Here is a 26,786-nt window from a genome sequence, read left to right on the forward strand (position 1 = left end):
ATGGCCCTGCAATGGATGCTTCTCCTGCTCCTCACACCTCTGCTGGCAGCACAAAATCATGGTAAGCCCTATCCCAACAATTATGGAAAACCCCAGGGAAGAGGTGAGCAGTGCTCCCTCCTCTGCCTGCAAGAGAAGGTTTTACTGTGCTCCTTCTGCAGAGCCCCTGTGCAGCCTTATGGTGTGCAGGATACAGCAGCTGTATCAGGGCAGTCTGATGTCCACACTGGGGCCCAAGTCCACCAGCTGGGTTGTGGTTAGGCAGAGCTCTGTTTGGGGATGGAGGGCAGCAAAGCCTGGGCTGCTGGGAAAGCCTCTATGTGTTCCTCCATGGAGCTGGAAATACAAGGTGTCCATCTGTCCTGGCACAGTGTCAGGGTGCCATGTCCTCACCACAGAGGAGATGGCTGCTGGTGCCCCACCAGGACCTGGGGAGCCATGAGCTGAGCCCCTGGGTGTCCAGGAGAGCCTGGGGACAAGACTTATCATATTCTGGAATTGCTTTCTAATGCACTTCCTTGGTGCTGGAAGGATCAGGGCAGCCCAGGGTTCTGCTGGGCTCTTCCTTCCCTGACTGCACACTTTGATGCCAGCAGAGTCACTGGGAATTTGCTCACATGTTGTCTTTGCTCCCAGGAGGCTGCACTGTCTGGCAATTGAGCTGTGGGTGCAGGAACTGTGACCTTGCATTGTTCTGTATCTGTCTTGGAGTATTTGTCTAAACTAATTTTCTTGGAGCTAGGTGATAAAAATCATTAAGCTTGGAGCTAGGTGATAAAAATCATTAAACTAGCATCTAATCCTGTCATCCTGGTTTGCTGTGGTGTTGTATCTGGGTGGATGCAGGCTAGAGAAAACAGCTGATCTAGTGGCTGTGACAGAGTACAGGGAATGGGATCAGAAACTTAAATTGCTGATGTGAAGTGACATCAGGGGCTGTACTATGTGAGAGGTGTCACAGGAGCCTGTTTCCAGGGAAAATGTGGCTGGTTGCAGAGAGTGTAAGCACAGCACACTGTCACGCAAAAAACAAGGGCTAAAACTGCAACAGAGGATGTGCTCCTGTCCAGTGTCTTGCCATTGCCCAGATCCCTGCTGAAGCTGTTCTCCCAGGCCAGCATGTGCAACCATGGCTTTCCTGTTTGTTTTCAAGGGGCACACTAAGACCAGGATCCGTCTGTGTCGTGTACAGAGGGACACAGCAGGGTCCTGTAGGCCTGCAGACTCTTGTCACACTCTGCAGATCTCAGTCACCCAGCCTTCCCCAGAGGAGTCTGGCACTGCCTGTGACACAGATGATATTGCTGAGTTTGCACCTTGGTGCTTGTGAGAAGAGGAACGAAGACAAAAACATGTGCTGGCCACACCCAGCAGTGTGAGCAGCCCTGCCCGCATCCTCAGCACGTGGGCTCATCCCATCCTGGCACCTCTGCTGAGCTCCAACCTGATGGATCAGGGGCCTCCTCTTGCAGAGGGACAGGGCAAGGAAAATGGCCCCAGTGAGGCAGGAGGGTCTGCTAGGGTGGAACGGGCTGACAGGGGCAGTGGGGCAAGGTAAAGCTGTTGGACAGAGAGAGGGAACAATTGGGTGGGATCCCTGAGCACATCCCCTGGCAGATACAGGGTAAAACCTGTTGTGCATAGTGCCACAGAGAGCAGTGCAGGGAACAGCAATGCAGCCACAGGCACACACAGGATGTGGTTTGCACGTGCGGTTGGCCCTGCTGCTCAGCTCCCCCTATCATGGGGACACTGTGCACTGGGCAGGGTGCATTGTGTCATTGTCCTATTGTCACCTTATTGTCTTGCTGGGCTGCTCTCACAGGGAGTTTTTCCTCCCTGAAATGCCATACCTGTACAAAACTCTCCTCCCCTTACAGCTCCAGTGCCCCTGGAAGGCAGGTGGGGAAGCTTCTAGGGCTCGTTTTCTGTGCAAAGGGTCTGGCATACAAGCTGGCTTGGATGCCTTTTTCATCAAACTTGCTTGACACTGTGTGTGATCTAGTGGCAGCTGACAAGAGGTTCTAACCAGGAGCACAGCTGCAATAACCAGGAGGTGGGAGGATGGTAGCTGAAAGTAAGCCATAGCCAATCTGAGAGGGTTTGTGCCAGCTGGATTCCAAACTGTGCCTAGAGTACATCCTATGGGGAACATGAGTGCTAAGAGGTACTGCAGTGAAGTGCCTGAGCGTGGCACCTTAGGGGTGGTGAACTGTGTGCTCTAACATGCTTCCACTTCCCATCACCAGAGCCAAAAAACGAATTTTGCCTCCTGTTCTTAGACACGTGTCAGATGTCCTTTAGCATCTGGTGCACCAGTACAGGTTAAAGTGCCACCATTTCCCAGCTCTTCTCACAATGCCTTGTTCAGTGACTTGCTTTGCCATCCCCTTTCCCTGCCATGACTCCCAAGCAGAGCATCCCCAGGGTCTCTCTGCTCCATCATTCTTACAGACCTGCTCAGCAGCTTTGGTTGCTAGTCAGGAGCACAGAGATGCTCTCAGACCCGTGTTTGTGTTTGCAGTGCCTTGCAAAACAACTCTCCACTGGTGGAAAGAGGGATTGCTTTTCTTAGCTCCTCTCAGCAAGCACATGGCATCAAACACAGCAAGACTGCAGTGCACTTTGCTGTCACCTCTCTCAGCTGCTGAGCTGCCCTGCCAAAAGGGGTGAACTTTGTCCTACTGCTTTTTAGATTTCACCTTGTCCTTTCTTCTTTGTGTGTGAGATAGTACAGTGTAAGAAAGGACACCTTCTGCTGTTAAGTAAAGGGCTGAACCCAGGAGCCTGACCTGAATTATCAGCATAGCTGTTTCTCCTGACCCTCCCCTTCTGGCCCTTGCTGGGCCTTTGTTTAGCCTGCCAGGCTCATAACTCCTTGCAGCAGGGACAGGCAGTCCAGACATTTCTGGAAAAGGCTTTCTATATTCATGGGTAATAAACAATATCAGAGAGGAGAGTATTCATTTAATAGCTTCAACCAGGAAAAAAAAACCAAAACAGTAAATATCTGCCTTTGGAGGTAAATAGACCAACCTTTTGTTACCACTCCTATCTCAGGCATTCAGCATTTTCCATTTCACAGTGAGCACACATTGCATGTTACAAAAGGTACCTATTTGGTCACATCTACTCTATATTTTCCTTGCTGAAATTTCATTTGACTCAGCCTTCTTCCTCTAGCTGGGGCAGAGAGCCTGTGGGCGGCTCTCTGCGTACCACTGTGCAGGGTAAAAAACAGTGTCTGAGAACTGTTCCATTACTCTCCCGGTTGCTGTTAATCCCTACAAGGTTGGAAGCTGAGAGTTTCTTTCCCCTTGCTGTCCAAGCAATCTCCTTTTTCCTTTAGTGTGTCAGCTCCACAAATACATCCATACATACATACAACTACTTTGCACTTGTGGGGAGTTCCATCTCTCCAGTGGAGGTCCCTTGACAGCTTCCCATGGACACCTCCAAAGCACACAAGAAGCCACCCTGGGTTAAAGCACAGGCTCCTTTGCTCCAAGGTGTCCTTTTCCCACAGCAATTTCTATGGAATGACTTGGAAAGGGGAGTAAGGAGCCTGAGGACAGAGGTGTCCCTCCCAGCCTGTGCCTCCTGACTGCACCCAGCAGCCATGGATTGGTTTCTCCCAATGAGCCTCAGGTGATAATCACATGCCTGACAGGCTTGGATTTATTGGAGATGTGAGGCCAAGCTGGATTGTAATCAACAATGTTCTTGAGACTAAAGCAGGCATGGACTGAAAGTGCCTTCTCTTCCCCATTCTGCAGGGAAGCAGAGCTTTCTAAGCTTTACCCTCAAACAATCATCAGAAATGCCACAAGAAGGGACTCTGAGCAGCTGTAGATGCCTGGATGCAGATGGTGTCAGTGTTGTGACAGGGGGTTCAGCTCCTCTGCAGCAGTAGGAATGTGGGCAAGAGGCAAGCCCTGGAGGGGCTGTCATGTTTGGGCACTGCACTGTATGCACAAGGTGAATAGGCTTTGGCAGTCCCTCAGGCTGCCCTGCTGGTGTACACTGCCCCTCTGCAAGGCAAGCAAGCATTTTTGCCATACCCATCCCTCTGTCAGACACTGTTAACTCCCAGGATAATTTCTGAGGCTGGTGCATTCCCCTGTAGTGGTACTCTCCAGTCCCTGGATTCTTTGAGTATGGGAATGAGCTGTGGGCTCTGCCTGCCATTTCTGATCTCTCCCACCCAGCCCCTGGGCTCTGCTCAGCATGGTCCATGTCCAGCTTGGATGTGGGTGCTGTTTCAGCCTCTGTCTGCCCCTGAGCACAACAGGGGCACATCTGGCAGGTCCAAGGGCACAGGGGAGCCTGGGAAGAATTTAAAAAGTGGGGCCAAATGATCACCTCCCTTCCCAAATTCAGAGAGATGCTGTAAGACCCATGTTTTGTTCTCAGTAGCTTACAGTGCAACTCTCCAATGCAACTGGAAAAAACAGTGGTTTTCTCTGTGGAAACAGTGGTTGCTTTTCTTAGCTCCTCTCAGCAAGCACATGGCATCAAACTCAGCTCAGAGAGCTTGGGAAGGAAAGGATGAGTTGCAGAGAACAGGAATCCCCCTGGTGCTTGCAAGGGGCCCTGTGGGCAGAGAAGAAGGAAGGAAGAAGCACAAGGGTTTGCCTGCAGGGCTGCTCTCCTGTGTAGTCTTTGTCTCTGAAGGGCAGACACACTGCTGGCATGCTTGTGGTCTTTGCAGAAGCACACATTTCACCTACCCATGCCTACCCTTGCCTGAGGCTGTGCTGGAATCCATGCAGTATCCCAGCAGTATCCCACATTCCAGCTCAGCAGACACTGATAGGAACACTGAGGAAACCCTGGATCAAGTCTGCACATCTGTGAAGGCCTTTTTATCTGAAACAAAGACAACAGAGAAGAGGCTGATGTTCCTGCAAAGGACTAAGTCTAATAAGTGCCCAGATCTAAGAGAAATGGTTGGCTGGAGGCCTGGTGAAGGTGGACACCTTGTCAGAAATGTGTGGCTGTTATGCCAGCTCAGTTCATTCAATCCCTTCACACCCACTTCCAGGAGTCTTACAGAGCACGTATTTTCTTGTGCCCAAAATCAAGAAAAAGTAACCCGTGTTGCAGGGGACAAAAGAGGGGGCTAGCATAATGAAGACCATCCTGTTGGAGAAAAGATCAGGTTTGAGACCCTCTGACACACCTAAAGGTGCACTAATCCATGGGACCTGATCAGAGCATGTGTGGGTTCTGAGGGTGGAGGAGGTAGCAAAGACACTATCTATCATAGCTGAGAAATTGTCGCCAGCAACTTCCAGTAAAGTTCCCACTGACTGTAAAAGGAGAAGCACAACCCCCTTTTTAGAAAGGGGAAATGAGGAAGACCCAGGGAACTACAGGCCAGCCAGTCTCCCTTTGGTGCTGGGCAAGATAATGGAGCAGTTCCTGCTGGAAATTATTCTGAGGCATATGGAAATTATTTGTGATGGCTTCAAAAATCAAATAATTTCTGAGTAATTTGTTGCCCTTCTATGGAGGAGTGACAGCATTTGTGAATAAGGGAGGAGTGACTGACATCATCCACCTGGACTTGTGCAAGGCATTTGACACTGTCCTGTATGACATCTTTGTCTCCAAACTGGGAATGTGTGTATCTGATGGATGACCACTCCAAGGGGGAGGAGTTAGCTGCAACACTCAGTGTTGCAGTCAGTATTTTGATATCCACTGGCACAGGATGCCCAGTGAAGCTGTGCATGTCCCATCCCTGAAAGTGTTCCAGGCCAGACCGTGGATGGCTTTGGACAACCTAATGTAGTGGAAGATGTCTCTGTGCATGACAGGAGGGCAGGAACTAAGTGATCTTCCCTGGGAACCTTCCAGCCCAAGCCCTTCTTTGCTTTTATGAAAAACTGAATGAGTCCTAAGTGCCTGTAAACAATAATTAGCATAATGCTAAATATGCCTCATTTCAGTTGCACAGAAGTAGCACCTTTTAGTAAAACGAAAAGTTACAAACTTTAACAAAGACTAGCTCTCATTTTTGCTACAGTAAGTCTGCTTTATAATACACCTCTAAAGCAGCAAACAAGAGGTGTGGCATTTTCACCTTACCCTCAGCCCCTGCAAGGAAGCCTGGCAAGTCTAGAGAGGTTCATTTGCAGTTATTTCAGCAGGAAGAGCTTTGCTCTATGAAAAGACTCAGGGAGAGCTGCAAGCAAGGCAGAGCTCTGTTGTGAAGCTGCAATCACCCTTGCCAGCAGAGCATATCTGTTTGTGGAAAGACGCTCTCCCAGATACCTCCAGAAATCTGCACCTCTGTCAGCAGAGTGCCTGCAAAGGAGAATTTCTCCTTTCCTCCTCATTTCCTGCCTAGCAGCTTGCCATGTGTGGTGCTGCCAGTGGGTTTTGAGTGCTGTGGAGGTCTCACAGCTACCAGGAGGTGTAGAACAGTTACAAAAGGAAAAATGCTGAGGCCCCCTTGCACTGAAGTCCAGAGTGGGGCCATGTGGGAAAGGCCAGCCATGCTCGTGAGCATTCACAACCCACTCAGCTCCTAAGGCTGCCTCAACTGCAGAGTTTCCATCCCCTCAAACTGCTTCTTGCTTCAGGCCAAGCCTCACATGACTCTTTTCAAGCAACTTTGTTCACATTTCTATGGTACCTCTAGGATCAAAGAATAGCCATCAGTGAATAATCTTCCTAGGGGCACAATTCAGGGCCCTGAAATGCAAATTAAAATATGGAAAATGCTTTCATGAGTAGCTCTCACCTGACTGAAATACTTGATGCTCAGTTTGCCAGTCTGAGGCTATTTTTTTTCCACTTATTTGTCAGGGGTTTCATTCTGTCTGAGAAGGTGCAGCTGGTGTGGTCCCCTACTGCATGAGGTCTGCAGAGCACTCCTGCTTTCCTGGGAGTCCTGGTGCCACTTGGGTGTTGTAGGAAGCAGTGCAAACTCTCTGTGCCTGCCTGACTGCACCCTGGTAACACTGGACAAAGTTTGGACAGCTACAGCTAAATTTGTATGGTGGAGGAACACTCACGGAGAGTTACAGTTGTTCTGTGAAAAGTGGGGTCTGGTCAGAGGGTAGAGACCCAAATTCAAATCCATGCAGACAGGCAGCAGCACTCCTGTCTAGAATTTAATGAAAATGAATATGAAGATTTCCTTCAATCAATTGCCCAATCTACATGCTGCAAAATAACCAAATGTGCAGCTGGTGAAATACCTACCTGCTCTAAGCCCCTTCAGCCCACTCAGATGAGGGGGTGTCACTTGGGTGAGGATGGCAGAGAAATGGGATGGGAGGTAGCTGCTGCTAGGAGCCAGCAGATAATTGTGAGAGGGATAGAGCAGAGGAAATAACAAGTGTAACATCCAGAAAGAAAGCAAAGTGGCAACTCTACTGGGATTTTGCTGCAAACAAGTGTGCCTGTGGGTGTGAGTAGATTGTGTCCAGCAGAATGACAGGAATGCCAATGAGTGGTGCCAGCAGAGTCTGGTGCACTCCCACAGCCCCTGGATTTGTGGGAGAGAGCAGCGTCCCCCAGGCTGCTGGACCCCTCTGGCTGGGGTTTCTCCTCAGCAGCAGGTGGGCAGGATAACCCTGTGGATAACCCTCCTGCACTGCCCTGAGGGTGTGGGGAGGTATAAAGCACATGGGGGATGGGGCTCATCCTGGGAGGTGCCATCTCTGCCACCCCTCTGAAGAGAGAGGGATTGGCACCCCTCTGCATGGAACTCCCTCATCCTCATGGATGCTGCTGGAGCCCAGTGACCTCAGGCTCTGACTCCTGGCCTTTGCACACAGGAAAATGCAAAATTCCCTCCGACTGGGACACCAAACTGCGGTTTACTCCGAGGAAGAGCTACTATGCCTTGTACGAAGTGGTGCAGCTCAGCTGTGCTGGGAAGTTTGTGCCGACTGTCCCACAGATTGAATGCATTTCCAGAGGGGCCCAGATCCTGTGGAATGAGATTCCCACCTGCAAGGGTAAGCACAGCCCTGCAGCACCCTTGCCCAGGGCCCTGAGCTGCTGGCAGACCCTCTGTGACCGGGTTGTGTAGATGACAGTGCAGGAATGGCAGACCCGGATGCCTTGGCTTTCCCCATGTCCTGGCACTGACAAGGCTCTTTTTGTCTCAGCACCTTGCTGTAGGCACCTGCTGGGCTCTGTGCTCCTGGGAGGAGTTCAAAGGCAGGAACAAAGCTCCCTGCACTGGGGGCTACTGTAAGCCCTGTGCCTTCCAACACTGAGTGGGTGGTGGGAGGGGATGGAACTCTGTGTGAAGACTGGGAAGGAATTCAGTCCCTGCCCAGCTTTTCCCAAATGGAGCCTGAGTTGAGAAGCCTGCAAGACTGTAGTAGGCATGGATGGGATGGCTCTTGGGGTGGTCTGCTGCCACCAATAACTGTGTCCTAGGCTGCAAGAGAGGGATCAGCAGTTGAATGTGGTGACCAAAGCAGATGAGCCCTGTCCAAATCAGAGCAAGAGATATCTCAGCAGACCACTTCCCATCCTGCTTACATGAGCTCCTTCTCCTCTCCAGTGGGATGCCAGCAGCCCCAGTGGGACTCACAGCTCCAGTTGAGACCAAACCAGAGATTTTACATGGTCAGTGAAGAGGTGACACTGAGCTGCTTTGAGAATGACGCTCCTCCCCTCGCTAAGATCAGATGTACAAACAGGAAGAATCCTTGGGAGGTGTTGGACATTTCAGGAAAATGGCACAGGTTGGCTCAGACCCTGAGCTGCACCACGGGTAAGTTGGGAAGCAGTAGGTCTCCCCTGCTATGTGCACTTCCCACTGTGGAGGGGACCTGGACATCCTGCTGTATCTGTGAGACACCTTGGGCACAGCTCAGAGTCAGGTCCCAGCTGGGAGCAGTCTCCAAGGTGGGGAGGGTGAGAAGCATTCAGTGTGGGACAGGTTTTCTCTATCCTTGCATCTCCCAGGCTATTCCTGAGTTGTATGTCACGGGAAGTGAGAGGGGATCCGTCCCCTCAGTTTTCACCTCTCTCCCAGTGTCCTGTATCACCTCCTTGCCCTGGCACATGCTCTTCTTCTGCTCTTGGGGGCCCTTGGCTTTCCTCATGGTGTGGAATGCAGACATTAACCACAGTCCATGATGGAAAAGCCTTGGTCCCTCTCCTGCTGAAGCATTCCCTCGCTGAGAAGGACTCTCACACTTTCTCCCTGATAGCAAAATGCCCAAAACCTATGTGGGATGCAAGACTTCCATTTTTGGAGAATGAAACTGAATACCCACAGAATAGAGAACTGACCCTGACCTGTCCCAAAGGCCTTGAGCCCTCCTTCCCCGAGGTCAAATGTACAACGGGAATTCTGGAAGTGAATTTGGGAGAACCAGTCTATGTGGATGCCTGGTGGGGCAGGAGCAGCACAGGTGCCTGGACACGCATTGAGGGGGATGTCCTGTGTATGGGTAAGTGAGGCTGCAGCAGCTGCCCGTGTCTCCCCTCTACCCTCACCCTCCCTGGGGCTCTGTTGCCTGTGCAAACTGCTGAAGAGAACAACGCAGCCAGGAGACAACAGAGCAGGCAGAACCAGCTGGGCAAGCTGAAATCTCCTGCAGTGGTTCCTGAGCAGGCCAAGTCTGGGGCTCCCACCCCAGTGCCCAGGCCAGGGGCAGAATCCAAGGCTGCCAGCCAGGTGCCCATGGAGGTTTCATTATCTTTGCTGTGCCTCCAGGTACCTCCCTGGAATGCACAGGTCTGCTTGTTCCCCTGCTGGCCCATGGATAAGGGGCCTGGGGGACATCTCCTGCACCTGCAGGGGTTGGAGCAGAGGGGAATGAATGGAGGCCTGATAATGCAGGGCTTGGCACTGGGACAGGAGGCTGTATGGGATGGACCTGGGGGAGGAGCAATGCCACCCATCACGGGAGGGAGAAGCAGAGCTGTCCCTGCCAGAGACACAGCTGTGCCCAGTGTGGGCATGGCAGTACATGGGAGTGCTCAGGAGAGAGGGAGAGACAGGATGGGAATCTCCCTGTTTTTGGCTGTGTGATGTGGATAGGAGTGTCCGCAGAGAGAAGTGGGTGGGTACAGGCAGACTGATCAAGCAGTGATTCTTCATACTTTACAAGCTCAAGGAAAGCCCCTTCCCAACAAGGCTTGCCCTCAGGTCACACCCCAGCAGATGGATGTGTCACATTCCCTCTCCCTTCATTGCCTGTGGGATTTCTCTCCCACCACTCCCCCATACCCATTTCATCACCTCCAGCCCATCTAACACCCACTTTCACCTCTGACAGAAGCGTGCAAAAGGCCCCAGTGGGACTCCAGACTCAAGCTGACACCAGACCAGGAGAACTATGAGAAGGATGAGAAAGTCATGCTGAGCTGCCCTGAGGGTTTCCAGCCACCCTTCACTGAAATCCAGTGTCAGACTCAACTCCAGCATGATTATGGAACACTTGAGTACGAAGAATTTTGGCATGGAAGAGTCTCCAGAGGTGCCTGGATCCGCATTCATTCCAGTGTGAACTGCATTGGTAAGGGAGGGATCAGGAGCAGGACAATCCTTTGCAGTGGGAGATCCTGAGAGCATCACTGAGGGGGAACAGCATGGGAAGGTCAGGGTTTTTCCTTGGGGACAGCACTGTGAGGATAGAGGCTGTGGAAGCAGCTCCTGCTTCCAGGCCAGGAGGAAATGTCTCCTCTTGTGCTCTCCCATGGCACCAAAGGATCACTGCAGCCACACAGCTCAGAGGGTTTGAGGCAGGCAGGATCCCTTTGCTGCTCCCTGGGAGCTGGGATGTAGCCCAGCTGGGGACACACCCTCCTGGCTTCCCTCTGTTCTCCCCAAGGTGTCCTGATGTTTGACTGAACAGGAGCGGTTGTGCCACTGGAGAAATTCACCCAATGGTTGACATTCAGTTTCCTAGAGCACCATGACCCCAAACTCCTCCTGCTCCCCTTTCAGAGGGCTGCAGTGACCACCTTCAGTCCCTCCTTTCCTCTACAACCAGGCTGGGGTGGCAGAGGGACAAAGCTGCTGGTTGTGGTGCTCAGGTGGGCATCTCTGGTCTTCTGCCATCAGCGCTGTTTGAGAGCAAAGCCTCTGCACAAGGGGCTTGGCACAGCATTTACCTTTGTGCCAAAGTCACTCTTCACCTTGTGAGATCCCACAGGTGCCCCTTTGGGAGAAGGCAGATTGTATTTTAAACCCCTTCAGGCCTCACAAACCTTCTTGCAGAGGCTTGAACAGGCAAGGGCTCCTTCCAGAAGCCAGCATCCTTCTCTGTAGGAATCATTGCCACAAAGCCTCCCCGTGCAGCATTGGACAAACTGCTGGCACCAGCTGCTCAGCTACTGCCCACTGAGCCTGGGGCATGGGGAATTTGGTGAGGAGGTGATGAGAAGAAGGAAGGGTTGTGTCAGGAGAAAGGGGCAGGGGCATGGTTAAAGCAGGAGATGTGAATGCAGAAGGCACTGCTCAGCCCTGTCCCCCTGCCCAGCAGTGTGGGGCAGGAGGAGAGCAGCCAAGGCACAGAGGGAGAACAGGGAGCCCCCGAGGGTTACAGGGGCGTGGCTGCTGCAAGTGGGAGGGATGAGCCCTGGCTGAAGGGCCCTGCATGCCAGCAGGAGTGCTGCTGCCATGGCCCAGCAAGTGCCCCCTGGGCTGGGCTGGGTGACAGGCCTGGATGAGAGGCTGGAGGGAGTCCCCTGGTGCAGGGGGGATTGTGCTGGGAATATCCCTGCTCTGGGCTTTGGAGGAGGGAATATGGTGCCCATGGACACAAGTGGGAACGGGCCAGCTTCATGGATGAGTGAACCTTCACAATTTCCATGCATCAGGAAAGCCCCTTCCCAACAAGGCTTGCCCTCAGGTCACACCCCAGCAGATGGATGTGTCACCTTCCCTCTCCCTTCATTGCCTGTGGGATTTCTCTCCCACCACTCCCCCATACCCATTTCATCATCTCCTGCCCATCTAACACCCACTTTCACCTCTGACAGAAGCGTGCAAAAGGCCCCAGTGGGACTCCAGACTCAAGCTGACACCAGACCAGGAGAACTATGAGAAGGATGAGAAAGTCATGCTGAGCTGCCCTGAGGGTTTCCAGCCACCCTTCACTGAAATCCAGTGTCAGACTCAACTCCAGCATGATGATTATGGGAAACTTGGTTACAAAGAATTTTGGCATGGAAGAGTCTCCAGAGGTGCCTGGATCCGCATTCATTCCAGTGTGAACTGCATTGGTAAGGGAGGGATCAGGAGCAGGACAATCCTTTGCAGTGGGAGATCCTGAGAGCATCACTGAGGGGGAACAGCATGGGAAGGTCAGGGTTTTTCCTTGGGGACAGCACTGTGAGGATGGAGGCTGTGGAAGCAGCTCCTGCTTCCAGGCCAGGAGGAAATGTCTCCTCTTGTGCTCTCCCATGGCACCAAAGGATCACTGCAGCCACACAGCTCAGAGGGTTTGAGGCAGGCAGGATCCCTTTGCTGCTCCCTGGGAGCTGGGATGTAGCCCAGCTGGGGACACACCCTCCTGGCTTCCCTCTGTTCTCCCCAAGGTGTCCTGATGTTTGACTGAACAGGAGCGGTTGTGCCACTGGAGAAATTCACCCAATGGTTGACATTCAGTTTCCTAGAGCACCATGACCCCAAACTCCTCCTGCTCCCCTTTCAGAGGGCTGCAGTGACCACCTTCAGTCTCTCCTTTTCTATCCCACCATTCTTGGGGATGAGCAAAGTTGTCTGACTTGCAGCATCCTTGCATGGCTAGGGTGGGAAGGGAATCAAGTGACCTTCTGGCAAACTTTCCTTCACAGAAGTGCTCCAGGTTGACCATGAGACCTTTGAGATTTCCAGCACCAGCATCAAACTGAAATGGACCTGCAAGTTCCCTGATGCCTGCCAGGGCATGAGGGCCATGTGCCAGCTGGGAGCACCTTCTTCCCCTCCCTGTGAGGCTGAGGAGGTGAATGCAGAGCAGACATTACATGGCCAGGAGGGAACATTCACCTGCTCCCCTTTGCAGCCCTTCACTGAATACAATGTCACCATTGACTTGCCTCCCAACACAACCCTGTTCTCATGGTTGTTCACGACACAGGAAACAGGTAAGTGCACACAAATACCAGACACAAGGACAAAGACAGTCCAGAGCTGTGTCACAGGGAGGACAGATGTTGCCCTCACCCCTCAGCTCAGCCTGATCATTTGCTCCGTGCAGGGATGTGCCTGGCATCAGAGCTGCTTGGGTCCTGTGGAGAGCCCTGTGGGGAAGGGGCTGGGAGAGCCCTGAGCAGGGCACAGCCCGTTCTCATTGTCCCACTCCACCCCACACTGCCGTGCTTCCCACTGCTGCAGCACACGCAGCCTTTGCAGGGGACAAACCCCTCGTAGGGAGTCCCTTTGCAGCCCATCCCTTGGCCAGGAGCTGCTGCAGCCTCCCGTGGCCTCAGCCCCTGCCCATGGCCCTGTGTGTGACCCCATGGTCTGTGCTTGCAGTGCCGGACAAACCGGAGCAGCTGTGGCTGGATCCCGACAGGGGCTCTCTCAGGTGGAGCGCGCTGCCCTCCTGCAACGGGGAGATCATTGGATACCAGGTACCCAGGGAGCAGGGCAGACCCTCACCTCCCAGCCTGGAGCTCTGTGCAGGCACACTGGCAAGTGTCGGCAAGGGACAGACATAAAGAAATACGGGAGGATTGAGAAGCTCAGTGCTCCTCTTATGGAGCACCTCATCACAGTGCCTGTGATACTGTAAGGCCTGTCCTCAGGCTCAGTCCAGATATCTACCGCCCTTCAAACTGCAGCCTCTCTTCTCAGAGGGCCAGCCCTGTGCTCACAGAGGTTGCTGCTCACACATCCTCAGGGTTGGCTCCAAATTCCTTCTCTCCTCTCCTCTCCTCTCCCTCTCCCTCTCCCTCTCCCTTCCTGTCCTGCCCTGTTTTGAGCTCCCTCCTTGGCGCTGAGGTTCCTGCCTGTTCCTGTCCAGAGCCTTGCCCAGGCACAGGGAAGGGCAGGCACAGGGAAGGGCAGGCTGGCAGGGACGTTGCCAGCTGCGGGCACCTTCCCAGCGGGCAGCTGGGAGCTGCTGCGTCCCAGCTGCGTCTCCTGTCCGCAGCTGAGCATCACAGCCAGGAACGCAGGGGACAGCAGCGTGCTGGAGACCGAGCGGCTGCGCCTCGATGGCTCGGTCACCGAGCACCGGCTGCCGGGCCACAGCCCTGGCAGCAGCTACGCCGTGATGATCCAGGGGCTGACGGCTGCTGGAGCCGGGGCTGCGCTGACGAGGGAGTTTCACAGCAACAGCAGCTCCGGTGAGCTCTGCTGTGGGGCCGGGCCGGGAGCCCGGGCACAGCCGAGCCCTGCTCGCCGGCCTGCGCCGCCCGAGGCCGTCGCTGCTGCTCGCCCGGCCCTGCCGATGCTCATTCCCCGCTGTTGCCCTGCAGACAGCCCGCAGCCCCAGACCATCAGCTGCCGCGGCGCCCGCGACATCGCCCCCTCGCAAGGCACGGCCGTGCTCCCCCTGCGCCCCATCGCCCGCGGCTCTGAGGCCGCCAGGTGAGCGCAGCCCCGCGGGCTCCGCAGCCCCGCCGGGGCTCTCCCCACGCCGGCGCTGGCCTGCAGCCGCCTCCCTTCCCGTGGCCCCCGTGCCCTTTGCCACTGCCTTTGGGCCCGCAGGGAGCACCAGCTGATCGTGGCCGCCACGCACAACGCCTCGCTGATCGAGAGCATCTGCTCGGGGCAGGCACGGCTCTCCAATGCCAGCGCGTACCTGGCCGCTCTGCTCAACCTCAGCGCCGCCACGGACTTCGTGCTGGGCGACGGCAGCCGCGGGCAGGGCCTGCACAACGCTGCCCTCAGCCCGGGCCGGGACTACACGGCCCTGCTGCGCCTCGTCCGCCTCGGGCCGCAGGTACCATCGGGGGGCTCCTGCTCCCTGCGGCTGCTGCCGCCCGCTGCTGGGGCCCTGCCTGGGCACCTTGGCCTCCAGCTAGGCCAGTGCTGCCAGACTGGGCTGAGCTCTCCCTCCTGTCTCCTCCAACAGGCAGAGAAGTTCACCTGTGTCTGCTACAGCTTCTCTCTTGGTAAGTGTCTCCTTGCTCCTGGTGCCCAGGCCTCTCTCCTGCCTGCTCCCTTTTGCCAGCCTGGCAGCTTCCCTGGAAACGAGCTGGCCCAGGGCAGATGTAGTGGAATATTGCCATACTTTGGTCTTCATAGATGTTCTCTATATTTTGAGGCTATCTATGGTGGATGGGGTTTGGACATCCTCAGGACTCTTGGATAGGTTAGGGCCCAGTGGCCACTGGCAATTGCACATCATCCCTGCCATCACCACAGGTTTAGTCTTAGTCCCAGTAATCCCCTGGTGTATTCGCAACCCCTCCTCCCTTGGCAGTGTCTAGGGCCTTCAGGGACACGTGTTCCACAATGGAGGGTATCACACCAAGGAAGCACCTGCTTCTTCTGCCCCAGCTCAGTCTTTCTCTAATGCAAAGCCTTTGGTGGAAGATAAGGGAAGTTGCTTTTCTCTCCATGTCCCTATGGGATGTCCCAATGCTTGGTTCAGGCTGTGCAGGAGCCTGAGCCTGGGCTGTGCCGCTTGCAGGCCAGGAGCCATCGTCTCTGCTCTACAGCAAGCCCGTGGTTATGGCAGTAGCACTGATTGTTGCATTCCTGGCACTGGGGATTTTGCTGCTTTTTGTCGTCTTCAGGTCAGTATGTGGCTCACCTCTCCTGCCCTCTGTGAGGCATTCAGCAGCTTGCAGTGGCAGGGAGTGTCCAAGTGGAACCTGATATGAGGCAGGGTGGTGAGATGGGCAACAGCTTCTGCTCTGTCTCTCTCTTCTGCTGGTCTGTGCACCTGCCTTGCTGTTTTGCAGGTTAAAGCGCAACAGTTCAAGAGGCTCGGAAAACAACAGCACTATACCCCTGAGAGGATGTCAAAAAGGTTCAGTATGAGCTAGGGCCCTGTGTGCCTTGTCTGGACAGGCTGTCTGTTAAAAGCACAGGCAGGATGATTGTAGGTTCCACAAGTTCCTTGCAGGAACAAGGTGGTCAGAGCTGGCTGGCACAGGGAAAGGGCCTACTCTTAGGAGAAGGGACCTGTGTGGGGAGGGACAGTCTAAGGTTTGGAGAAGTTCTGGCTGCCACAATGCCATCTCAGTCCCAGCTGCAGAGTTCCAGAACTGGCCAGTTTAGCACCAGTTGGATGCTGAAGTCCTGTCCTTATGGTCTCTGCAGATGTACGCAAGCCAAACACACAGATCCCGGTGGAGGAACTGCTGGAGGCGCTGAAGATGTTGAAGAGGGAAGAAATAGAGGCAGAACAGACAGATGATGAATCAGTCAACAGGCATGGTGCGGGGCTTCTTAGAGAATATCAGGTCTGGTTTAGCTTTGCTTTCCTACCTGGCTGCACTGCCCAGTCCTCAGCCCTTCTTCCCTGGATGTGTGATGCAGTTGGCCTTGGCCAGCCCCAGGATATATCCCAATGCTGAGTGGGCTTGTTTTCTTCCTCTGCAGCAATTGTCCTCCACTTTGTTGCACCCCTGCAATGCTGGCAAGGAACTCTGTAATCAAAACAAGAACCGCTACAAGAGCATCATCCCATGTAAGCAGAGCTCTCCAGGGACTGGCTCAGGCTCTTGGAGCTGGCTGGGGTAGCACAGGATGCTGGGCTGGTGTAGGTGCCCCTCCAGCACTCCATGGCCACTGAAACCCAGAGACATTTCTGGCCCCACTCTTTTATATCCTGTTGGAGTGTCCTTGTTCTGCTCTTCAAATATTCCTGCAAACTTAATCAAACATCAGATTCCTGTTCCTGATGTAGTCAGTGCTGAACACTGTCATGTACCATCCAGAGGCAGGTATTTGTGGGAAAGTGGAAGGAGCGACCCAATTTCTTCCAAACTTTAAAGCTCCTCTGGGCTCCACATGATGTGTACATTTGGCCATTTCGTAATCTTCCTTAAAACTCCATTGCACTTCCTACTGTGCCATGTCACCCTTTGTCTCATCAGCTGTTCTTTAACCCTGAACATGTCCTGAGGCCTCAAGTGCTGCTAGGGAGACAACAGACAATCACAGACTTTAATAAATTACACCTTTCCCCCTTAATCAGTCTCTTTGTTGCTGCCCTAAAGCATCAGCCTACCTCCCTTCTCTTTCAGATGATCACTGCCGTGTGGTGCTGCAGCCCTCTGACACCGGGAATGGCTACATCAATGCCAGCTATGTGGATGTAGGTAGTGAGGAATTGTTACCCTGGAAAGGGTAGGAAAGGTGGCTGGCAGGAGGACAGTCCTGCTCACACGGGGGGCCCTGAGGTCTGGCACTTTTTGCCCTTAAGCTGGCAGGTCTTGGGATGTTGCTTCCCCTGAATCCTCTCCGACCTGCCAGGAGTACTCTGGGTTTGTGTGCAGTTCTCACCTCTAACAAAAAGGGACCCATGTGAGGGGACAGGAACTGAGATGTAGCCCCTGGGTACCCACTGTCTGTGCTGGCCAGGAAAGGTGCTGTGGGACACACTGTGCTGAGAGTTCTGGGCTTTGGTGCCTGGGGGATGGATCCTTTATTTCATTCCCTGTTAAACATTTAACTCATGTGATGAGAGCTGTTTGAATCTCTCCCCTGCAGACCTACCGAAATCCACGCTTCTTCATTGCAGCTCAAGGTAGGTGCTCCCAGCCTTCATCCTCAGGAGATGCCATTCACTACCCTGAGCAATCTGGGAAATGGGGAACTGGGATAGCAGCCAGGGAGCTGTGAATGGCTCACTCCAAGTCCCTGTGTCTCCAGAGTCTCTGAGGTTGTTCGGTTCTCCCTGAACAGTTGTTACAGGTGCTACAGGGCATGGAAGGTCTCAGTGGTAGCTTTGCAGCAGCTGGAACTGGTATCTGCACTGCCCACTATGAGGACATGGTCCTTCCACTCACAAGCCTAGTTTGTTCCCTTTGGCAGCTGGCATGACAGGGACAATCTTGCAAATGCCTGGCATGTCTGCAACCAGTGCACTCGGATTCAGTCTCTCCCCAGTAGTGCAAAGCCTGGATGGGTTTGTCGACTCTGTGCAGTGTGCAATGAGGAGGTCTTGGCTTCCTGCAGAGCTGCAGAAATGCTCCTTGGAAAATAGGGCCCCAAATGTGGGAGCAGCTGACAGTCATCTTAAGGGTCTGCAAGCAGGAGCCACCAAAGCAGCAGTGAATACCTGACATGGGCTCATCTTCCCTCCCTTCTCCTTGTCCTAATTTCTAACATGGTGATGAAGCTGATGTGGCCAGCACCCCCTTCAGTTGCTGGTGTCCCCTGGCTGTAGCTCTGTGTCTAGGCAGAGGAAAGCCTGGGAATGTCCAAAAATGTACCCATGGCTTGGACACTTGCATAGGGGTCTTCTCTTCCTTCCCAAGGCCCCTTGGCTGGGACAGTGGTGGATTTCTGGCACATGATCTGGCAGGAGAAGACCTCAGTCATTGTGATGCTGACGGGCTTAGTGGAACAGAACAAGGTAGAGAAAACCTCTCAGCCCATGAAACCTCTCAGCCTGGGCATTGCCAGAGCCCAGGCTTCCACACCTGCTGTGCTTGCTCCCAGTGCAGCTGTCAGCGGGGACAGGGAGCAGCACTGCACCCCTGCAATGCTCTCCTTGTGAGTTTTCCTGTGCCCAGAGGTCTCACTGCTGTTGACAGATCAAGTGTGAGCAGTATTGGCCAGAGCAGGAGCAGGTCTACGGTGACATCACCGTGACACTCAACAACACCTGGACCACCACAGGCCTTGTCAAACGCATCTTCTGCCTGCAGAAGGTAAGCCTGGCATGGAGCTGAGGCGGGAATGCAGGATGTGTTTGGGTTTCAGCAGCTGGTGGGAGCTGTCAGACATGGACCCTGTGGGGAGCCTGGTCTCCAGCACAAAAGGTGCAGTGTCAGCAGGTTGCTATAAATGGAATCCATGCCAAGCTATGAGTCCCAGGTTTCTGTGCCAGGCAAAGGCAGTCAGTCAGCTCCAGTGGTCACCCCAGAGCAGTCTGGACTGACGTTGCACATGGGGATATTGTAGATTCTTGAGGGCTTGGGTGAGGTGACTACAAAGGGTATAAAAGCAGATAAAGGCTATGGAATGGATTCTCTGCACATGCAGGATGATGGGACAGGTGCCTGCATGACACCTGAATCAATCTGCAGAAGGTCCACACTGAAGCTCCTTGGTCACTTACAGCCCTAAACCTGGACACACAGTTTATGGTTTAAGATAACCTACAAAAGGTCATTTGCCAAGATGTGTGCTCCTGCTGAAGTTACACCTCAGATAAAGGGCAGAGACTGAAGGAGTTGCAAGGAGGGAAAACAGGCACAATAGGAAGAAATTGCAGTGATGCATATTTCTGTCCTTTCTTGTCTTGCCCAGAGCAATATGTAGCTGAAACATAAAGCTCCAAGAGCACCTGATGGTAAGATGTAGCATTAGTTCATGCCAAGTGAAAGTGATGCTTAGGGAAAATCACAGTGGCTGGTAACAAGTGACTACATTCACATCAGTGTAGTAACAGCCTTAGGGTAGATCTTTTCTGGGCAAGCCAGGGCTTTTTGATGACTGTGGAAATACCCTAAGCTGTGATTTGTATCATTCCCCTCTGGGGCACGAGCTGCTTTTCCTGCTTTGCGTTCACTGCTCACGGTGAAGCAGAGGACAAAATGAATTGCGTGGCTGTGGGATGGGTGAATGTGCCCTTTAGTGTCCGAGGAGCCGCAGTGGAGCAGTCCTTATGGTGCGCTGCTGCAGGGAGCACTCTGTGCTGGTGCCCCTCTCAAGCGGTTTTCTCCACTGCTGCCTCCTTGTCGGCAGGCAATCACTTGACACAAGTTTCCTGGTCGCTTGCAGCTGCCTGTTGCCAGCTGTGTCTCCCTTTCTGCAGGCAGGCTGTGCTCTGCCGAGAGCAGTGGAGCAGTTTCACTACCTGCTGTGGCCGGACCACGGGGTGCCCAGAAACCCGTCGCAGCTGCTGTGCTTGGTGGAGGTGGTGAACAAGAGGGTGCTGGAAGCGCCTGCAGGCCCCGTGCTGGTGCACTGCAGGTACCGCGCTGGGGCTGTCTGGCTGCTGGGGCACGGCCAGCGGGGGCAGCGCTGACCCGCGCTGCTCCGTGTCCGCAGCGCAGGCATCGGGCGCACAGGCACCTTCATCGCCCTGGACTTCCTCTTGAAGATGGGCAAGGCTGAGGGCAAGGTGGATGTGTTTCGCTGTGTGCAGCAGCTGCGGGAGCAGCGGGTCAGCATGGTGCAGACCAAGGTGAGGAATTTGCTCCCTCCACGCCTCGGGCTGCAGATCCAATGCCCACCTGTGGGAGTCGACACAGGCGAGTGGCCAGAACAACCGCAAAACCATGGCTGAAATGCCAAGAGTAAATTTATTTCTTTACCTCGCTGGCTGGAGGATGCCAGGAGGTAACACATAAGTGGGAACACCGGCACCATCAGGCCCAGTCCATCCTGGGGGACAGTGGGGCTGCTCTTTTCACCCATTTAACAAAGGCCTGTGCATGTGTAGTTTGCCAGCTGGGCTATGATCTCCTCTGTGTCTTTGTGATCTCTGGTCTTTGATGTCTCCCAAAACAGGGAGCTCAACCACGTTCATGGCAATGGGCTCCAGGTCTCTGTAAACACCAGTGTTCCCTCTGCATGGATTCTACTCCCCAAAGCAGAGAGAGGATAAACAGCAGTAGGCTGTTTATAGACAATATCTAGGATTTCTCACACTGTCATTTTCCAGACCTTGGTATGCCCAGCTGTAAGGCCGCTTGAGACAATCCACCATGCTCCTTCTGAATGAAAGCCTTCTTTGGCTTTCAACCCTTTGCTGTCAACACCACCTTTCCCAGAGATGTGGCATGCAAAGCCACATTAGCCATGCTGTTCCTGATCTAGCCACAGGGACTAGGGCTACCAGGTGACGGAGACTGAAGGATCTTTTCAATGTTGTGTCCAAAGCAGCTGGAATCTTCATTCCCTGAGACTCTCTGAGGTATCAGCAGCATTTGTATGTATCAGTCACCCTGCCACAGAAGGGCTGTCTTGTAGGCAAGGATGATGAACGAGAGTCTACCTGTGCCTCTGGCTTTCAGGATGTCTGCCCTCCCGGAGCTCCTGGGCAGCTGTGTCCTGGCCTAGGGACTATGTCCCCATGATCTGCTTAGTGCTGGGCTCCTTCAGAGAAAACCAGGTTGGGCTGCACCAACCAGCCTCTTGTACAAGGTCTAACTAGTCTGCAGGTTTTCCAGGCTGCCTTCCCCAGAGCAGGGGTCTGGTCTGAGAGGGAGCACTAAACCTGAGGAAGATGATCTTGTCTGAGTTGCTGGACTTGCTGGCTGTGTCCCAAAGCAGGGCTGCCTGCAATGAGAAGTGTCTGGCCTCAGGGATGCACGGCAGGAAGGTGAAGGATGAACCTGGCTCACTTCTGGCACAGTTTGAGGACAGCTGGTGATCTGGAGCTCCAGGGTTCCTCCTGGACTGGCTCCAGACTGTGCAGCTGAGCCGTGTCCTCCCGCAGGAGCAGTACAGCTTCCTGTACGAGGCGCTTCTGGAAGGTTTGCTCTGTGGCAGCACCGGGGTGCCCGTGGAGAGCATCGCCAGCCGCGTGCACTCCCTGCGAGACGATGAGACCTCAGGCTGCAGCAGCGCCCTGGAGAAGGAGTTCAAGGTACCACCAGGAGACGGTGCACTGGTGCTGTGAGGGCTCATCTGTGATGCCAGCCCCCTCCTGCTCCCCTCCCCAGCAGTGGGATGGAGATGGGGGATCATTTCTCTGCAGTGGCCCATGAAGGTGAGTTGCTGACAGGCAGGACTGACTTGGGTGAATCATCTCTACAGGCCCTGCAGAGATTTTCTGAGTTGTTCCAGCTCCTGCCATGCAGAGAAGCAGAGAAGCCCAGAAACCAAGCCAAGAACCGCAAGCCAGGGATCTTGCCAGGTAACACTGGCAGGGCTGGGCAGCCTCTTGCTCTAAAGCCAGAGCCTGACAGCAGCATGGGGGGAACGATGCTTTGCTGCTGCTTCCCTCTCCAGCACATGTCACTGACAGGTTGGGCTCAGGGTGCAGTTGTTGTATTCTGGTTAGTAGATAATAAATACAGATTAGGCTGCTTCCTTCTGAGCCTGTTGGAGGCACCGGGGGTACACCTGGGATAAATATGTCCCTGGTCTAAACTTTGCCAGTGGAGAAGCTCAGATGAGGCACATCAGGGAGCAGTGAGGAGGGTGGATCTGCTGTGCACCCAACCACAGTGTTTTGGGCACCCTTCATCAGGGTGCCCTGAGCTGTCACAGCCGTGGGTGTGGTGGTGCCTGTCCGTTCCATCCTGTCCAACCCATGGTGCAGGGAGCTATGTTGGCTGTACGTGTTGCAGGGAAAGCCCCCTGCCTCTCCGTAGGGAGGCAACAAGCGATGATTTCCCCGTCTCTGCTCCTTGCCTCCGCAGCGGACTCCTGCCGGCCCATCCTGATGTCCTCGGTGAACGCAGACGGCTCGCCAGCTTACATCAACGCCGTCTTTGCCAGCGTAAGGCTCCGGCCGCCGGGGGAGCGGGAGCTGCTCGGGGCAGCCGGGCCCCTCCTGCGCAGCCCAGCTCCAGGCCAGGGTAGAGCCCCCAGCCCGGGGGAGGTGTCCCCGCCCTCGGGCTGCTGCACGGTGACTGCTGGCCCTGCTGCCAGGAGATGGCCCCCGCGACCGCGATCGGCGGAGCCCTGCCTGCGCGGGCAGCGCAGCGGCGTGTGCCAGCCACAGCCTGCTGCGAGCTGAGCCCGGCTGCGATGAGCTGAGAGGGCAGCGGGGCGCTAACATGAGCTGCTCTGAGCAGGGCTGGGCTGCCTGGGCCTTCTCCATCTCAGCAGGGCGGTAGGGAGCCGTGGCCGCTGTGGGAAGGGCTCTCGGGGATGCTGGCACCCTCCCCACACGCATCGTCCTGTCTTTTGCAGACGTACACCGAGGAGGAGAGAATCATCATCACGCAGCTGCCTTTCCCCACCACGCTGGTGGATTTCTGGGCTCTGGTCTGGGATTACACTTGCACATCGATAGTTGTGCTGAACGAACTCCAGGAGCTGGACAAGGTCAGCAGCCCAAGCTCTGACAGCTCTCCCCTCTCCTGGTTCCCTGTGGGGCCGAGCAGTGTGGTTTCTGCCTTTGGCCCTGCATGGATCTTACCATGAGAGCCCAGCTTGCAGCAGGACCTACTACAAGCCTGGGGGCTCCACCTGGGAGAGCCCTGAGGACTGTCCCAGCTCCACAGCTCCACAGCAGGGGGCTGTCCTTGGTGTCGCTGCAAATGAGCATCCCTCGGCTTTTGTTGAGCCCTACCCAGGTGTCCTGTGTGATGGAGTGTTATTCTCTGGCTGCAGCACTGGGCTGGTGCCCAGCAAGTGGCTGGCAGAGCCATGTGCAGGTGGCTTATGGGCGAGGGGCTGGTGTGAGCCCCCCCATGTGCGGGGCCGAGCTCTGCCCTGCCTGCAGGCGGGGCCATGTGTGATCAGGCACCTCTCGCCCTCCCCCAGACGTACGTGCGGTTCTGGCCCAGCCAGGGCGAAGATGACTATGGCCGCTTCCATGTGCAGCTGATCTCAGAGGAGCCTGGGGCTGGCTTCACAACCTGGACACTTGTCCTCAGCAACAGGCAGCAGGTGGGCCCTTTGCTCAGAGCTGGCAAACTCCTTTGAGAAGAATCTTTGCATGAGCTGGGAAGAGCAGCTGTCAATAGGCTTTAATTTGGGCTCAAAGTCCCAGACAGAGATGGCACAGGGATCTGGTGGGGTCCTGGCAGGGCACTGGCCACAGCAGAGTCTTTTGCCTTGGCAGAGAGGTTAATCCCAAGGAAGTGAGGCTGCAGGCACAGGTAGAATTCAGAGGTGTTTTTGTGTGCCCTCCAACTGGAGGACAGCAGCTGTGGTTGGAGTTTGTACATCTCAGTGGTTCATGGAAGGGGAACTGCTGCAGGCAGCTGGACACAGGACTGGTGTCAGTCTGAGCTGCACCTGGAGCTCAGCTCTTCTCTTATGCTCTGTCTGTTGCTCTCAGAGCACTTGTTGGAGAAGAGCAACGTCTGAAGTGGCATTCCCAATGTGGGGCTGCTCCCTTGATCCAGTGTGCGTGGCTGAGGCAGGACTGGCATGCGCTGTCCCTCCCCTTCCCTCCATGAAGCCAATAGGTCTCTGCTCTGCCCAGCCCCCTGTCTTTCTTCCCCACTAGCCCAAGAAATCTGCATTGGAAATCCGGTTACATCAACTGACAGACTGGCCCATGCAGCATCGCCTTCCCCCACACCCTGACACCATCATCAGCCTGCTAGGGAAGGTGGAGACACACCATCGGCAGAGCCAGGATGGACACATCCTTGTCACCTGCTGGTGAGTGATGTCTCCTGGAGGAGCAGCCATGGCACAGAGCTGGACACAGCTCAGGCTGTGTCAGTGACATTGGGGACAGCTCCATCTCGGGTGGATGTGTGCATATGAATTCAGCGCGGTTGAGGGAGGAAGGCTCCCCTGTTGGAGGTTGGTTGGGTGGGGGACGTGTGGCCAAGATCATCCTGAGAGTGTGGGGGTCTAGGGGGACACCTCTGAGTCTCAGCCCTGCCACCTGCCATCCCAGAGCAAATGAGGCTCCCCTTGCCCTCCTCCACAGGGATGGAGCCAGCCGGAGTGGGATCTTCTGTGCTGCTGGTTTCCTGTGTGAGCAGATCCAAAGTGAGGGCATGGTGGATGTGTCCCAGGCTGTGAGGATGCTGAAGAGGAGGCGCAGACAGTTCATTAAAAATGTGGTAGGTGCTGACTTCCAACCCAGCGTGGATGGCAGCAGCACAACAAGAGCCATATCTTGCATTGTCCCAGTAGCTGCCCTAGCCCCTCTGTGCTCAGATCATCCTGAGGCCAGGTGCCAATGAGATCTTTGAAACCTCCCAGCAGTTGCTGCTGCTGGGACACACCCACTCCCTCAGTGGCAGGTTCTGCAGAACTGAGGGGGCACCAAAGCATCCTGCATGATGAGTGGCCCCTTTCTGCTCCACCTGGCTGCTGAACACTTTGTGTCATGGATGTTGGCTCTCCTGCCAAATCCAGCTGGCTCCAGTGCTGGTGTAGCCCATCCTTCCAGCTCCTGGAGCACATGCCTGGATTCCTCAGCTGGGGATGGTGGACTCCAGCTGGGATGGGGAGGGTGGACTGCACCTGTGTGTGGCATGCTCTGTGTCAGGAAGCTGTTGGAGACCAATGCTGACATGCCACTGCAGGTGTTGGTCCACCAGAGCCTCACGTGCATCCTTTGATCCACAGGAACAGTATGGGCTCTGCTATGAACTAGCCCTCAGTTATTTGAATTCATTTGAAACCTACGGGAATTTCAAGTAGGGGCATGACCACAGCCTGTCTCTGGATGGGACTTTGACTCCCTGGAACAGCCCTTCATCAGTAACAGTGGAAGCAAGAGGGGAAAAAAAGGGATGTGCATGACCCCAAGATGCTTCACTCTCCTGAAAAACCACCCCAAGGGTCCTCCGTGGCTGGAGAACACAGGCTAGACTGTCTCCAAATTTTGGCCAAGTGTTGAAATGGGAACCTGACCCTGCCCAGCATTTGTGCAGGAACTTATCTGGAATCACAGCCTGAGCATGAAGACCAGAGCAGAGGCACCAGGATTTCACCTATGCTTCCTTGCCAAGGATCAGGAGAACAGCTGTCCCATTGAGGTTTCCTTGTCCCCTCAGGTAGCGCCAAGGAAAGTGGGGTAGCACCAACACCCACCTTGTGTTTGGTCAGAGAAGTCTCCAACCGCTTTAAGATCCATGGTGCTCAGGGGCACAGAATATCTGTCCAACTGTGGGAGAAGCAGGAAGCCCAAAGTCAGCAAGAGCCAAGAGTGGGACAACCCATGGTCCTGCAGGGCTGAACTGCTCCTTCAAACTCCACACAATCTCCTCCTGGGGCTGCATCTTCCTGGTGCTGCTCCAAGTGCCACTGCCCTACCAGCTCCACAGAGGCTCTGCCATCAGCCTGTGGCTGCACCATGGCAATCCCAGGCTATGGTGTCTCAACGTCAATATCCTGGATGTGGTTCAAGCAGCACCACAGAAAGAAAGGCAGGAGACCTCAGAAGCAGGAGTGACCCCATGGCTTTGTGTCCTGTGTCTCACCAATAAAGGCCATGGTGGTGGTGACCCCTGATCTTTGCTTTTCTTCCAGGTTTGACCTGGCACAGGGGCAACAAGGGAGCTGAAGGCACAGACATACCACAGCATGGGCACAGAATACACTCTTGGCCAAAATGTGTGTGGAGAGCCATCACCCTTGATGGATTGCCACCACACATGTGCTCCAAATTCACATTAGAGCTGTCCAGCTCAGCTCAGTAGGTCAGAAAAGCTGTCAGGCAGCACCAGGGGAATAGAGGATCACAGCAGCCCTGCTGGTGGCTCCCCTCAACAAGGCACAGTCAGCTCCCTGCAGGGGAACATCACCCCACAGGGGCAATGAGGGGAGCAGGCAGAAGCTGTGTGGGACAGGCAGCCCCTCCAATCCATAAGCCTTTATTTCTTGTCCAGACAGAACAGGTAGAGTCACAAAGCAGTCCAGCCAGGCCAAGCAAAGCCCTGGGTTTGGCTGAATGCCAGCAGAGAGGGCAGAAGGGTTGGGAACCCAGAGGACAGCAGGAGAATGCCATCAACCTGGGCCTGTGTGTCTGGGACTGGGAAATCTGGCATACAAGTCCTGCTTCCAGGAGTGCAAAAATGAAAGCAAAGCCTAAATAAAAGGATTACAGAAAGACCGATTCAAAGGCCTT

At 54.6% G+C, this 26,786-nt stretch overlaps 1 protein-coding gene across 1 annotated transcript; it reads left to right on the top strand.

Annotated features, from left to right (window-relative positions):
* LOC118699350 (receptor-type tyrosine-protein phosphatase kappa-like) lies at positions 1-26,099 on the top strand. Its single transcript, XM_036403320.1, has 30 exons — positions 1-61; positions 7,794-7,976; positions 8,534-8,746; positions 9,189-9,431; positions 9,927-9,935; positions 10,263-10,502; positions 12,787-13,077; positions 13,469-13,566; positions 14,088-14,283; positions 14,416-14,527; positions 14,648-14,882; positions 15,015-15,054; positions 15,576-15,681; positions 15,850-15,917; positions 16,211-16,353; positions 16,493-16,580; positions 17,140-17,210; positions 17,606-17,642; positions 18,376-18,473; positions 18,655-18,771; positions 19,881-20,038; positions 20,117-20,252; positions 21,510-21,659; positions 21,830-21,929; positions 22,438-22,517; positions 22,934-23,068; positions 23,510-23,635; positions 24,201-24,358; positions 24,636-24,771; positions 25,283-26,099. The coding sequence occupies exons 1-30, from the start codon at positions 1-3 to the stop codon at positions 25,355-25,357; spliced, it is 3,903 nt and encodes a 1,300-aa protein (XP_036259213.1). The 3' UTR covers positions 25,358-26,099.
* The last annotated feature ends 687 nt before the right edge of the window (positions 26,100-26,786 follow it).

Source organism: Molothrus ater, chromosome Z (genome assembly GCF_012460135.2).
Source record: "Molothrus ater isolate BHLD 08-10-18 breed brown headed cowbird chromosome Z, BPBGC_Mater_1.1, whole genome shotgun sequence".
NCBI classification, from domain to species: domain Eukaryota; kingdom Metazoa; phylum Chordata; class Aves; order Passeriformes; family Icteridae; genus Molothrus; species Molothrus ater.